Source organism: Dendroctonus ponderosae, unplaced genomic scaffold, assembly GCF_020466585.1.
Source record: "Dendroctonus ponderosae isolate FM_Combo_2020 unplaced genomic scaffold, Dpon_F_20191213v2 Dpon_F_20191213_5, whole genome shotgun sequence".
Classification (NCBI taxonomy): Eukaryota; Metazoa; Arthropoda; class Insecta; order Coleoptera; family Curculionidae; genus Dendroctonus; species Dendroctonus ponderosae.
The window spans coordinates 8,427,211-8,439,934 of NW_026018715.1; the positions used below are offsets into that span (position 1 = coordinate 8,427,211).

At 34.2% G+C, this 12,724-nt stretch overlaps 1 protein-coding gene across 1 annotated transcript in view; it reads right to left on the bottom strand.

Annotated features, from left to right (window-relative positions):
- LOC109539655 overlaps positions 1–1,521 on the bottom strand; it is a 33,861-nt gene extending 32,340 nt beyond the window's left edge. The window contains exon 1 of the mRNA XM_019907541.2: positions 1,266–1,521. Coding sequence (XP_019763100.1) covers positions 1,266–1,307 — 42 coding nt within the window. The 5' untranslated portion in view covers positions 1,308–1,521. The remainder of the gene's footprint in view (positions 1–1,265) is intronic.
- Positions 1,522–12,724: the final 11,203 nt, after the last annotated feature.

The window sequence follows — 12,724 nt, forward strand, 5'->3', positions numbered from 1 at the left end:
ATTATTTATAGTTTCGTTATTGCTACATGTACATCAATAAGCTGCGTAATCCAGACCCAGACATTTTCGAATTTGATAACCAAAGTCTCAGTTTCTAAATGAAAGAAAAATTATGCATTTCTTATTATCGTTATTTGTGAGAATTTTTTCAAATTAGTAAATTAGTACAGCTGGAGAGCAGATATTCCGTATTTTGAAAAAAAGACTAATTAGTTAAGTGTAAAAAATTATAGCCACTTTCCAATTTTGATTAAGCCTTGCAAGTTTTTTTTAAATTTCTGCTTTAAAAGATGCTTATTAGTTTGCGCACTTGTAATTATACGAATGTAAAAGTTGCGAATTAAGGCAGGCCAGAGACATTTTGTACATTTATATATAAAAGTACAAAAAAAACTTATTAACGGTCGGAATTGCAGTCAATTTGGAATTTACTTTCAGGCTTTACTTAAACGGCTGATTGTCTTCTCAGCTTTTTCGTAGCAAAATGTTCAATTTTATTACATTTTGTTGCTCTTCTTGAAAACATGAGTGGATTGTAAGTCGTCAAGTTGGGAGAATTTTCCAGCATTTTTTGATATGAAATGAATTTTAATCTTGAATTTTTATTTATTTTAACTCGTATATAGCAGACATAAATGCAAGAATTCAAAAGACTTACATCAAAATGAAGAATGAAGAACGAACAAAAATAATACGGAAAAATAATTAAATTAATCGAATACTATCGAATAGCATTCATTTCTGAATTTAATCAGAAATCCATCAGTCGATCTAAACCGAATTGATTTAGCCAAAATGGATTTGTTTCGATCCTCGGGAGACATGAAACACATAATAACCTTATTATTGTCTTCCGGAAGCATCTTGCGAAATTAATCGATAATTTTGTAAATTTTGTCCTTTTTCCTGTCACTGAAGAAGACATCCGACAAACGTAAGGAATTCCTCTACAAGTCCGTATTAACTCCAGCTAACTCAATATTTTGCATCCATTTACTCCCCTTCGAAGGCTCCAGTGTTAATTATTGAAAATAAGAACCGCAAGTTGATAAGAGAAGCAAAAAACTGCGCGAAAATTGATCGGTAAATGACGACGACGAACCAAATCGGAAGTTATTGCAGCAAAATAAAAACAATTTAGTCTCTAAAAAGGCATCATTTGAACCCAACAACTAAGTGTTTGGCAATTTATTTCAATCCACTAATCAAGGAAAATTCCACAAAAATTTCTTCAATCAATGTTAACTGTTTTGAAAAATACTTACCAGAAACACCCAAGAAATCACCAACAGCAATTCAGTCTTCATTTTGCAAAAACGGCGAAAATTGTGCGCACCATAAACCACCACCTCGTTCAAATTTAGCAAATCAAATTTGACTTTGAAATTCTAAAATACTGTTAAAATCGCGCTATTATTTCGCAGAATCACGGAAACGCATCTGCCGCTATCACTTCTTGTTCCGGCTGGCCAAAAGCGCGCACGATGAATGAATCGCCTAAAGAAAATGTTACTGGCAGAAGCAGACGACAGAACGGTGCAGGAGGACCCCTCTTTGATCAAAGAAGACCTGCACCAAAGCCATAAAGGCCTTAACAGGTTACTGATTTTATTGTCGAAGTAAATTCTGTTCGAGCGCGGATTCCCGATAATCCAGATGTTGATCTAATTATGACGGGGATAAAAGATTGCTGATTTTAGGGAGTTTGCTTTTGAGGACCGCTAACTAAGTTCTGCCATCACACAAGAGCAAATGCTCTTAATTATGGCCTGGATTTATTTCTTAGAAATTTCCTCGTCTCTAAAAGTGAATTTTAATTCCTTTTTCCTCTTTTTTACAGTTTTTGTTATATTGTCATATTTATTATGTATTTCGTTATATATGATTAGCAGGAAAGGGAGGATGAATTACAATATAGACCGTTGCAGGGTTTTTCAGTTTATAAAATAAATAACGGTTTAATTATTATTTATTGCCTGAAAAATAACAGAAATTTTTTATGTACTAACTTATATCTCCCAATGGATTACTTGAGTTGAACTTTTCTATATTCGAATTATTTTTCAAATCCTGAAAATAGTCCATTTATCAAAAATCAGGAATATTTTTGGGGCCAGATTTACTGGCCAGTTTCCCAACAAAAAGCGGGAATTTTTTCTCCTTTTCTATATTTTTTAAATACAAATTTAATCTTTTTGAAAACTGCATTGATGTTTTTTGAGCATGCATTTTTTACTTGGAAAATAACTTAGTAGCTTTGCATTAATTGAAGCATTGGCATAATTATTTTATATTATATGCTCATTTTAAATAACTTCGTTTCTTTTGATTCTTTTCACACTTTTTCTGTCACTTGTTTATTGTTGTGGAGTTTGCCGTTGTTATATGCCTGCTGGTTTACCCAATTTTCTCTTGGTTTAATTGATATGTTAAAAAAATTAACACGCTAAAGTCTAATAGGACTTTCTGCTATTACAGATTACTAATAATTGCTAAAATATAGTCGAAGCGTTCCAGTAATTCAAAGCGTTTTACTTCCTAAGCTGTTGACTGAAACTGATTCTTTCACAATAAATAAAATTCGCTTCTAATTCTACATCTTCTTTCACAACATCTTTATATAATTTAGGCGACTAAAGCTCGCTAAAGGTAATTGACAATTCTCAGCTTAATTTTTCCTCTGTTATTCGTATCTTTTGGATGACTTTTGACATATTTATTAGACAAACTGTGCGTTTTATGTAAAACACTCTAATAGGCAAGCACATGTTTTAAATGGACAATATTTGATTTCTTTAACAATGTTCTCATAAGAAAGCCTCTAATGCAATTCCTTAAAAGACGCATAGAGCATTTTCTATTATTTCTATCGACTTCGATTTAAACTTTTCTTCTTTTTGGCACAATTTGGGAATTTCGCCTTAATTAATTTCGGTTTTACTTGCAGCTTTTTACTTACCTTATTAACTTATTTGTCTTTGATCGCTCAGCACTCAGGATAAATTTAAAGTTGAAAATTATTCGGGAAATTTTTTATGAATTTAGCACAATTTCACCATTTTTCCATCAGTTTCCTTATCATGCTACAGCTTCTCATATCCTTATTCGGCGCCTTCAAATGGATGCAGCTGATAATAAAACACATACATTTTCTGTTAATAATAATAATAATAACAGGCATCAAATTCTCAGGGCGTGATAAGCCGCTCTAAATCTCAACAGTTAATGAAGATATTGCAAAGAATACATTTTAAACAGTTGAAAAATAAGAAGAAATTATTTACCAGACAGACTATTAAATTCACATTTGCGTAGAATGTCGTATAGTAATGAGGCTCGCATTACACTGCTACTGAATTTAATTGTTCCTGTTATTTATTCGAGCCAAGTTCAGCGAAATAGCGTCTAAACCAAGAAGAATAAGACTCCGGAGGAAAACACAATGCGCCTCTTTTCCTTCCCAGGGCACGTTGTCTTTAAAACCGAATTAAACTTTCAGATCGGCATGTAGCCCAACTCGAAAGCAATAGGACGAACGGTAAAAAAATTCTTTAATGTGACTATTGTGTCGGGTAATGTGTGATGTAGTAGATTGAGCCCCGTTATCGTATTTGATATGCCGAACCCGAGTCTTTGGCACTCCAGGCCTCCAGCGGAACATTGCCTATGTGGAGCGAATTACCATTAAGATGGGAGTTTATGGTGTTTTAGTGCTGGTTTAAGGCAAACGTTGAAGAGATTTGATCTTTTTTCATAGCCGTTTGCGCATCAACGGAAGCATGCCTTGCTAGGCTTGGAACTAGTCGCATTTACAGAATGTTCCTAGAAAACAAGTTGTTACCAATTGATGTGTTGGCAAGTCGTCAAAGTCTGAATCAATGGTTATCTGTGCAGAGGATAAATCAGGGAACTTTAAAAAATATTTCGAAATCCGGATCTCTGATGATCTTCAATTAATTTTGCTTCAGTTGTGGCTGAACCAATTGCTTAGTTTCCTGCCTCATTCGATTTTTACTATTTTCCTGTCTTCAATGAATTCTTCAGTCAAGCCGCCAGGATAAAATTTGCATACACTTGCACGGAATGTGTGTATTTTCTAGTTCATTGAATGCTGATGGTTAAATAATTTACCATCAATAATCGACTGAATCGTTCTGATGGATAACTACTCAAGCTTGCTGGCGTTAGACGTCTGACAAGGCAATCTTCACAGACACTTCTTGCCCAGTCCAGTTAATTATGATGACGAATGATGTGGATCAAAAGTGCATTCCGCATTTGTTAGATTTCGCGGCCTATATTCCACAGTCTGGGCCTATCAAGATCGCCACATATGGCCTGGTATATTATGTCCGTCCCGTTAGAAACATAAATCTCAAACTTTGCAGACATCAGAAAATCAGCACGTTCAAGACTATTTCCTAAAGTTTAACGATAACAGTAATATTATTTAAATAAGTTTTATCTACATCACATTTAACTTTGATATATGACCGTGGTGGCTCTGGGAATTCTTGATTTCTACATCGATAAATTCGCTGGAAGTGTCATAGTTGATATCTAGGTGTAAACTGCTCTATGTGTTGTACGTGTATCACGCTTGTAATGCTGGCTTGATCACCTCATGAGATTGGCATTAATATATACAGGGCAGAAATTCATAGTCACAGCGTACATCGTATTTGTGGCTAGTTTTTCAGGATACTCTTCAAAACTTGCAACAATATTCCTGGCGAGTTGTTTATTATGTACAGGCTAATTAACTTTTCGGAAAAAGTGCATGTAAAGGTGCGAAATGATCTGGGCGCAACTGCACATCTGATCCAAGGGCGGAGTTGCGTCGACTAACGATAATTTTTCTAATTTCATAGATAATAAAAGACTGAATTTCTACTACAATTTCTACTTGGAAGCTCGATCCGCCGCTTCTCAATATATTCAAATTTCTTTCTCTCAGACAAAACTACTCGAATTTCCGCACTCAAGTTGTTATGTCTGAATCGAGTTTTCAATTCTCTATCAAACTATTCCAAACCAACTCTGTGGCCCAAAAGGGGCTTGAGGAACTTCAAAAAAGCAGTGTCATGTTGAGTCGATTTTACAGCTCAAAAGAAACATGCAAATCTAAAATTGAAAAACACGAAATTTTCGCATAATCTTGCACCGCAGTGTCTGATATTCAAATTTTGCTTTCTGAGACGAAACTGCTCGAATTTAATCCCTCATGTTGTTATGACTGAATCGACTTTTCAATTCTCTATCGAACGATGCGAAAACGAGTTCTCAGGCTCAAATGGGGCTTGAGAAACTTCGTTAAAAGCAACGTCGTGTTTGAATTTTTGTGCGAAATGTTGTCATAATCTTGAATCTAAATGTCTCATATTCAAATTTCGATTTCGGAGTCAAAACTGCTCGAATTTCCTCACTCATTTTGTTATTTTTATAGCTTCCATCTGTAAAATCGCTCCTGTTTTGCATTTGCTTTTTAGTTTCATTTATTCTCTTGCTGATTTTTTAATACGTAACACAAGTTTATGTAATGTTAACCCGAAGACTGTCACTTACAGATGCGATAAGATGCATTGATGCAGAATTGCTGAATTCGTTTTTTACGAGACAAATTCGTTCCCCAATTCGAATCTTCCTCGGTTAATATTCTTCGATGTTTTCACAAATTCTCTGCACCTAAAACGATCCGCTATCCAAAAATTAAAGCACTAATCAAAAGGACAAACATGTACAATACACGAAAAGCGATTGAACATATTGGGTACCGGCATTTATGAAGCAACAACAGAAGAAACTGGTTTTTATGCCGATAGACAAAGCGACCATAGCCATAATTTAAATTGCAATAAAATGTTTCATAATCAGAGAAAATGTGTCGCTCGATATAAGTAATGGTAAAAGAACAAAATGTGATAAAACTAAGGATACAATAAAGTGTATAAAGAACGCACAAAAATGTGATTGGCTCAGAATAAAATGCAAATCAGTCGTCGTACCTAAAACAGTTATCTGGAAGGTTTCTCATCCGCTCCAGAATCATTTCCGCAACTTTACTCATATAAACATAAGAAATCACAAGAAAACCCTTTACGAAATTGAGGAAAGTACTAAAAGAACCCACTTCCAAAGAGCCACCAACAATAGATTTTGTTTTTCCAAGCGGAATTCTTTAAATGAGAAAACTTACTGGCCAAAGCTTCCCATTCCATGTTTTATAACCATAAGTTTTGTGTTGAAAAACTTTTTTTCAAGTCTCAAATCAAAGCTAATTTCAAGATAAGGATAGAATGTGAGGAATCAATAGATTTGACTTATAGCTCTCTTACTATACATGGTGTCCGGAATTCTGAGTATTTTATCTGCTCATTCTGTAACCAAAAGCAACATTAGAGGTTCATTTGAAGCCGCAATCGGCTGGTTTTGCTCATGCAGATTTTTTTAAATATTTTCGGAAGCATTTAAGTAATGACAAAACTTGTTTCACAGGTAAAGATATGTTTGCATTCAGTTGGATCGAGTTTATTTTTTACTTAGTACACCGACGTTTGATGTGATCATATTTGATCTCTTGTTAAAGCTTAGCAAAAACTAATTTTTGTCGAATGCTCCCGGATTTATCATTTTTGGGATAGCGGGTGTGCAATCAATGAATTGTAAGCTACTTTTCTAAATGATTGTTTGTTGATTCACGTTCCAATCTTTCAAAATGTGAAATTATCTTTAGGATGATTTATGCACATATGAAAAAACTGCTTTGGAGAAAAGGATTAGGTAAAGATAAATTAATACATTTCGCTCACTCAACAAAGTAAACGAAAAAGTGAAAAAAGTTTTAACGCATATCTCCATAGACCATTAAACTATCTTAAAAACTTTTCAGAGCAAGCGACGTATTTTGACTCATAAATTTCATAGTTAAATATGACCAAACTTTAGAATGCTCTGTATATAAGCATTACTCAAGCATTGCAGGAGGAAATAGTTAACGACAATGGGACCATCTGACCATTAAATTCACTGTATTCACAAATTGAACGTGGAATCTTTTGAATATTACAGCGCAAAGCTGTTGCTTGAAAGCGCAATCAAAAATAAAATTTACTAAAATTCAATCAACCAAAGAAGCTAACGTAAATGAACAATAGAGCAGCATCTTGAAGAGCAAAGTATGGAAAACAGCTGAAGATACTTCGCATGAGAGAACTGGTACTTCAGGTGCAGCTAAATAACTAAAAAAACAACAGGAAGAAGGACGCATAAGTTCTCTATAACAAGTACAGCATAATTAGGCATTATCCTGCATCGCCCATTAAAAATTCTCATTAAGATGTGAGAAGTAATAATTTGTAAACCATTTACTACATACGCGTTAGAGAATTGTGAGAAAAAGCAAATTAGAATGTCACAAACAGACATAAAACCGAAGACAAACTAAGATATTTTGTTCATACTTCCGAACAGTCTTTTCCGCACTACTGTATTGGCAAAATTCTCGGGAGTTATCATCAAAAAACAATACTTGACATAATTAGAGAAATAAAAGAGTGAAAATGAATGAGAACAAAAAATGAATGCCTGTTGGAAAAAGTTACAATATAATTCGGCTGTTGTGAAACCAACTACAACAAAAAAATAAAACACTGTGCATTTATGGTCCTACTTGCTTTAGTTTCTCAACAGTTTCCTGGCGCGGAATCTTCGTGCAAAGGCCGCAATTCTAATAAAATTAAACTTAAACGCCTCCGCATCTACTCTTTTGCGATTAAATGAGTCGTCATCAGACATATTCCGATGGAGATAACATTTCCCTAGAGCATATCAATTAGCCTTTTATAAGATTTTTCGGCTCTTCAGGCAATAAATACTTTAAACATTTAAGTGCATACCTATAATAAGCCGTATTAAGTTGTTTTATTTTGGCATTGGTAATGCTGAGACTCTCTTAGCCTAGTCATTAAGTAAATGTCCATATTCTATTAATTGATCTAGGAATAAAATTAGCATCTAAAGCCGCTTGCGATATATACATAAAAAAGCGTTTTTATGGAGCTTGGACTTTCTATTGGTATTTTTATGTCTCTATCGGTGAAATATCATCCTTTTTCGGTTTCATAACAACATTTGTTTCCTGAATGTCGGATGAGAGCCACACAGAGCTTGCTAAAAGCCATAAAAATGAAATTACAATAAAATCTAAAAGCCCTTTATTCGCTTTGGTTGTCACGCGCCTGAAGTTCCCCCTTTTCCACAAATCAGTATCCCAGACGGATGTAATATACTGCTTTTGACTGTGCTGATTTTTTGTCCAGATTTAATATCATTGTCATACGATCGAGTAAGAATTTCAGGAATTTTCGCAATTTGCGACAAACGTTGGTTGATGTTTGTTTCGTCCCCGTGTTAATAAAAGTCAAACACATTTTAGGATTTCTGAAAAGAGCGAACTTAGATGGAATGGTGGAAAATACTTGAAATCGTGATTGTTTTCTGTCACTTTGAACAAGTTTTCCTGCAAAGAAATGTTTTTAGATGTGCATCTGCAAGAGACGCATATAATATACTTTCTTTGTAGATATCCTTCGTTCATTTAGGTAAGTTGCGATTTTACCCAAAGTTTCAACTTAATGTCGCTTAAGTTACTTAGCAAACTATGTTTGAAAAAATACTTTTTAAGTGTACAACTCACAAAAATCTGTACATTATTTTGTCACAAAAGTTACAATTTTGCGACATAATAGCTTTCTTCCACTCCGTTAATTTTTGTACAGTTTATTGACATTGTCTACTTAAAAAAAACTTACAACGGAGAGCTTACGTAAGAACTTCTAATTTTTTAAACCTGTTTTTCAAATCAAAATCTGCCTTTAGGGCAAAGTTAAAAATTGTGTAACAAATGTGGCATTGTTGCTGTAGGGGATAGTTTTGTAAAAATGTTTCCTCGAAACATATTCTTTAAAGATTAATTTACTATAAAATAAATCAAAATTAATTCCTTTGTTTCAGTCATTTATTGTATTTATTTGTCAATTAAAATACGTTTCGGTGTATTTTTCCGAAACTATAACTATAAAATAAATCATGTAAATACGAGTTTGTTTGCAGATTTTGCAGAATAATGTTGAATTCATATACCAACTTTCAGTTTGGCCTATTTTTATTCAGTCACCTTTTCAAAACCCTTTCCTTGAAAGAACTTTCCATAAGCAGGATCATATGCATATGCCGACTTTACAGAGAAAACTCGCATCTGTTATTAGTGTGATAACAAACCGAATTTTGATCCATTTCGGCTCCATTTTGATCAACTAGTTTTTAAAAATCGTTTTTTAATCACTTTTGCTGCCGCGTTCCAATTTCGGTACTGCAGTTTTTGTTAAACTAATTTTTTTAAATCGTTTCTTTTTAGATACATTTCATATCAACCGAAAGAAAAACAGAACAGTGCGTCTGTAGATCTGATGAGAAAATGTCGAATGTGACTACTAATTTTTACTTCGTTTATATTTGTCAAATTCAGTTTCTTCAACCGCTTATTTCTAAATATTTTTTTGGGAATCAAAATAGACTTTTAACTGTGCGGCTATCGATTTTGTAAGACAAATTTGAATCTGTATATAAGTATGACCAGATTACTAATTTTGTGCCATCATCAGGCATTTGTATGCAGGTTCTAAATTGGTCAATTTCTTTTAAACCAAAGTTCTTTAAACGTTGGCTTCCAAATATATTTGTTGGCAACCAGAAAAGAGTGTGACGAAAGTGTCCAAATTTCACCTCTTTGCCATCATCAACCACTCGTGCTCGTTTGAAAAATCTTTTCTATGTTTTCAATCGTTTATTTGTTTTTTTTTGCATTTGTAATTGCCTCGAAAAGCTATAGAACAGGGCATCTTTGAAATTTATCGCAAAATTTTCAATCAATTTTTCAATAATTTTGCACCATTTTCAACGCTTGTTTTGAATTTTTTTTTTTTATTTTCGTGTAACCAAATAACTTTTTATTTCGAACCCCATTTGTTGGCAGTCGGACTGGTCTCAGATTGTGCGCCAGAATCTGCTATGAAAAAACCATTCAAATTAATGTGTTAATTTTGCGTCATCATCACTTATATGTAATTTATTAGATACTTTTCTCAAATTTTTGAAACCCGAATTTCCTTTACGGTTTTTTCCAAATATATTTGTTGCCCACCGAACGAGGCATATAATGGTGCGCTGTAAGTCTAGGCTCTAGATTCTATAAGTAAAAGCCTAATTATTGTGAACAGATTTCTAATTTTACTCCACCATCAGGCAGTTGTATGTAATTTATGAATTTGTATATTTTTCTTTTTTATAATTGTTTATTTTCAAATGCATTTCACGTTCACTGGAAGAGGTCCAAAATTCAGCGCCGCTGGATTTCGTAAGAACAACTCGAAACCATATGGAAACAAATTTCTTCTATTTTCAATCATCCGGCACTTGGGTACATTTTTATACGTTATACGACGTTATACCAAATTTATCTAATTATTTGTTTAGAAGTCTCTATATTTTTCCAAGCATCAGTCATTTCGAGATAATTTATTGTCTCTAATTTGCTAACTACTACCCAAAGTTGGTTCTCTTCAAAATAAGTTTCTCACCCTGCTACTTTCCAACATTTTGTAAGAACTTTATAATTTGGTTTCTTTTGAGAATAAGGAAAGTGGGTTCGATTGCCAAATAAATGTTCAATTTTATGCAATGTTTAGGGTGTTTAACTTTAAACTGATGCGTAATGCGAATTTAAAAAACGCCTAATTGGGCCAAAAGTTTCAGAGATCTTTACAGCTAGTTTTAAATTGTAAACCTTTTTAGTTAGGATATTTCTCTGCACCATTTTAATTTAAATTGAAAGACGTTTTGCACATGTTTCAATTAAATCTACCATGATTCAGCCAAAATCGATAACACTAAGGCCCAAAGTGCGATTTTCATATCATAAAAAATTAACAACTTTGGCCCATACTTTCATGAAATCTTCCAAACTGTTCTGCAGGATCGAGCCAATCACAGTATTAATGAATCCTAATCAAAACCTACACATAATATTTTAATTGGACAACATGATGTGGCTTCTAATCCATCATCGAGCAACCCCTTTAAGCGATTTCCTGCGAGTGAGCGCGTGTCCCCGCATCTCCCTTACACAAATCAGGAGTATCCAGACGATAATAAAGCGTTTTCGACAGTGCGTTTGTGGCGTCATCTTGATGTCTCCACCATGCTGATACAACGCATGCAAGGGGAGATTTTGCGAATTCGTAATATCCCCTGATTACCCATCTATTGAGGATCGCAAATGAATACTTTATAGAAGCACTCAGAGGCATTGTCCGCAAGTATCTCCCCAGCAAACCTGTCGGCAGGTAATAACTTTCAGGAACTTTGTGAAATTTCACTTACAAAAAGGACTTTCCAGCGTGTATATTTAACGTTTGGAGAAGAAGCAATTGGTAATAAAAAATACAATCACAAATCCAAATTCGATTCGAAAGGGTGGTCAATTTGGGCCGGACTTTTAGCGCCCTACGCACTAAATCTCCCCATAACCTGTCACCCATCGGGAATCAATTTGTATGAATATCGATCTGTTTCGAATTGAATTGTTGTGGGCCAAAGAGGAGTTGTGAAGAGACGCCCAATAAGGACGATGAAAATTTCCTGCAGGAAGGAAGCTGGAATGGATTGGTTGCACCAATAGCGAAATGATAATTTTCAGCCTATACAGCGTGTTGCGAAAAATTGACGCCAACGTTCAGAATATAGACAATCAGGCTGAAAGAAAGTGAAAATTTCTGTACAACTAGTTTCAAAGAAACTATTTTGCTAATGCTATAGCAAGACGTCGATATTTTTCTGGTTGAGGTGACACAAGAAATAAACAATTGCAGCTTCAACACTCTGTGGTTGTTTTACGATTGTAATCTATTGCAGAAAGGCATTTTTCGATAGATCCGGCATATGCAGATGCAAAGAGGTATTTTTAGTTTAGATAATAGACGGCTGGCTTATAATTACACGTCAATCGTCAGAGTCTTAATCAACTTGATGCCAATTATGAAACAATGAACGAAGCATCTGTTATCTTTCCTGCTTCGAAGAAATAATGACATTCTAGGTAATTACTTGATTCTTCTAGAAGCGACAGCTCTCATTCTTGTGCGTGAGAACAGCATGTATACATATTTTATTTCAAATATTATTTGCTGCTTTATTCGTCTAGTTTTACATCGATAATGTTCAAAATTTAAATTGTTCAAAGACAACTGTGTTGGTATATTTAGCGTGTCTTAAAATCTTATATTCCAGCGATCCACTCTTTCTTTAGTATAGTTTTTTCTAGATGTTTCTCAGTTTCTGGGCATGTTGATACACTGATCGTTTTCAAGTTCTGGCTTTGAACCTCGCATAAAACACGCTTTTTCAAAAAGCTTGGAGTATCAGATTCAGTTTTTACTTCTTAACGTCCTTTACGGATTTTTTTTAGGCTCTTAATAACTGGTCGTGTGTGCTAAACGTGCCTTTGGAAATGGCCTTGACGTTTTTGCAGTTTATCAATTAAAAGCTCAAAAACAGCGAACTTTACAAGTCGTTTTTCAAAACCGAAAAAATTAAACTTCTCCGTACGATCACTTTCCTGTAATTTAATTCAAATCTGCCTTGAAAAAATTCAATCTAATTTCGTCAT